The sequence below is a fragment of the Berghia stephanieae genome, chromosome 12, assembly GCF_034508935.2.
Source record: "Berghia stephanieae isolate SIO BIC M18660-M18661 chromosome 12, UCSD_Bste_1.3, whole genome shotgun sequence".
Lineage (NCBI taxonomy): Eukaryota > Metazoa > Mollusca > Gastropoda > Nudibranchia > Aeolidiidae > Berghia > Berghia stephanieae.
Genome location: NC_088371.1, coordinates 15,674,393 through 15,676,892, shown reverse-complemented (window position 1 = coordinate 15,676,892; position 2,500 = coordinate 15,674,393). Strand labels below are relative to the sequence as shown.

At 37.5% G+C, this 2,500-nt stretch overlaps 1 protein-coding gene across 9 annotated transcripts in view; it reads left to right on the top strand.

Annotated features, from left to right (window-relative positions):
• Positions 1-2,500, top strand: part of LOC144958378 (semaphorin-5A-like) — a 272,714-nt gene that overhangs the window by 165,310 nt on the left and 104,904 nt on the right. For all 9 annotated transcript variants that reach the window (XM_078890352.1, XM_078890351.1, XM_078890356.1 and 6 more), the window contains one exon: positions 1,438-1,894. In XM_078890352.1, coding sequence (XP_078746478.1) covers positions 1,726-1,894 — 169 coding nt within the window. In that variant the 5' untranslated portion in view covers positions 1,438-1,725. The remainder of the gene's footprint in view (positions 1-1,437; positions 1,895-2,500) is intronic.

Here is a 2,500-nt window from a genome sequence, read left to right as displayed (position 1 = left end):
ATAAAGCTCAAGCTCATTTTTGACCCCTCGTCTCAAAACGGTAATAAGTCGGGATGATTAAGATGCTGAAAATGGACTTTGTAGCCAGAAATATCATGTTTACGTTGAGTTTATAATATTATGCTTTATAGAGGAGAAGGAATATCATAATTTACTGTGCTAAATAACAACGTTTCATATTTTTAACCATTTTAACTATAATTTGACTTGACTAGTATCTGGTCCATCCCGACATAATACCGTTTTGAGACGAGGGGTCACATTTTTAGATTATTTAAGGTCAAAATTTAAAGAGAAAATCGTTTTATTCCAAGATGATGCGACTGAGTTTCCGAACGGTTTTGTGGATAGAGTCAAATATGAGGTACAAACGTAAATCTCTGGATTAACATTCCATGGTTGGGGTATTCTGTCTGTTAACTTAAATCCCTCTGTAAGTGTGCGTGCATGTGTGTATGATTTCTGTGTGTGTGTGTGTGTTTGTGTGTGTGCGTTTGTGTGTGCAACTTTGTGTGTGTTTATGTTTATAAGTGCGTGTATGTATGATTAGGCGCGTGTGTGTGTGTGTGTGTCCTTTATTGATGTATAAATGTGCGTACCTGTGTATTTGTGTATGTGTGTTTGTTTGTGTCTGTGTTTGTATGTGTGTGTATGTGTGTGTTTGATTAGGTGTGTGTGTGTCTGTGTGTTTATACTTGTGCACATGTGCGTGCCTGTGTGTTTGTGTTTGTTTGTGTGTGTGTGTGTGTATTTAAATGTGTGTGTAAGTATGTTGTGCGCGCTTGTGTGTGTATAGATAGTATGCGCTTGGCTAAGAAGCTCATAACATTGCCATCCGGAAGTATAACGGACCAACACACAAAACTGTGTGTATCCGTGAACGTTTATAGTCGGGTTAATACAGTTCAGTGAGCATTACTCATAAACGCGGATGGCAAAAAAAAAAAAAAAAAAAAAACAATAACAAAGACCTGAGTGACGTCATCTTCGAACTATCTATAGATAGAATGCGCTTGGCCAAGGAGTTCACAACATTGCCATCCGGAAGTATAACGGACCAACACACAAACTCTGTGTAACCATGAACTTTTATAGTCTGGTTAATACAGTTTAGTGAGAACAACTCACAAACGCGGATGGCAAAAAAATAACAAAGGCCTGAGTGACGTCATCTGCATACTATCTATATGTGCGTCTGTGTAAGCGTATGCTTATAAAATTTGTATGTACATCCCGAAATAATACCACTTCGAGACGGTGTGTCACGTCTAGCTTTTCCTTTAAACCTACAACGTACTTAAATAAATCATTTATATTGTTTTCAGAGATTTGGCCTTTAACGAAAAAGAAAAAAAAACTATTAAAAAAACCCAACAAAACAACAAAACAAACCAAAAAAGCTAAAACAAAACATTCTACTTTTTTTGTCTTCTCCAGGAAAAACATTGAAATTACCTCAAGATGCTGCAACAAATCTATGAGCACAGAGTCACCTGAAAGCTGTCACCAAACTTCTTAGAATGTAGTTCAAACGCCATTTCCGTATTCAACAAAAGTGTGTGTGTGAATGATTCATCTCAACATATTTTGTCAGTGAAAAAGTGAAAAAAAAAAAATACCATGCTAAAGAAATTATTTATTCAAGATTTTTTAATACGTCACCGGACATTACCCCGACATAATAGGCGTGACGTCATCACACAGCCGTAGAATTTCAAGCAAGCGATGAGCCAACGTATTTGGTTGGTCGTTGCCATAGCAACCGCGTGGTTCGCTGGACCAATCAGAGGCCAGGGTTGGACGTATCTGCCAATCGGACAAGGATTTCAATCGGATGAGAGTTTATGGCAGGAGGAGGAGAATACTCTTGATTATAGATTCATCAGTTATCGCAGTGAGTATATCAATTAGTGGCTACTCAACCCCCCCCCCCCACCCAATCACACACACACACACACACACACACACACACATACACATTCCCATTGAGATTCATTGAGTCTTGTTTGTTTTTTAAAAAGTCATTTGAAACTATCATTTTCCCGATACATCCATCCATCCATCTATCTATCTATCTATCTATCTATCTATCTATCTATCTATCTATCTATCTATCTATATATATATATATATATATATATATATATATATATATATATATATATATATATATATACCTAGTAATGGATTTAATTGGAGGGGAAATCTGACAAGGCTTTTGGTTGGGGGGGGGGGGGGGGGGGGGTCTCAGTTCAGATTTCGAAAAGTTCGTCAAATGTAATGACCAAGATTAGAAAAAAAAGAAATAAGATAGAAGCTTGTTATATTGTCAGTGATAGAAATGAGGAAGAGACTTGTGTGTGAGTGTGTGTGTGTGTTTGTGTGTGTTTGTGTGTGTGTGTGAGAGAGAGATAGAGAGAGAGAAAGAGAGACAGAGAGAGATGAAGAGAGAGAGAGAGAGAGAGAGAGAGAGAGAGAGAGAGAGATGATCGATCTACTC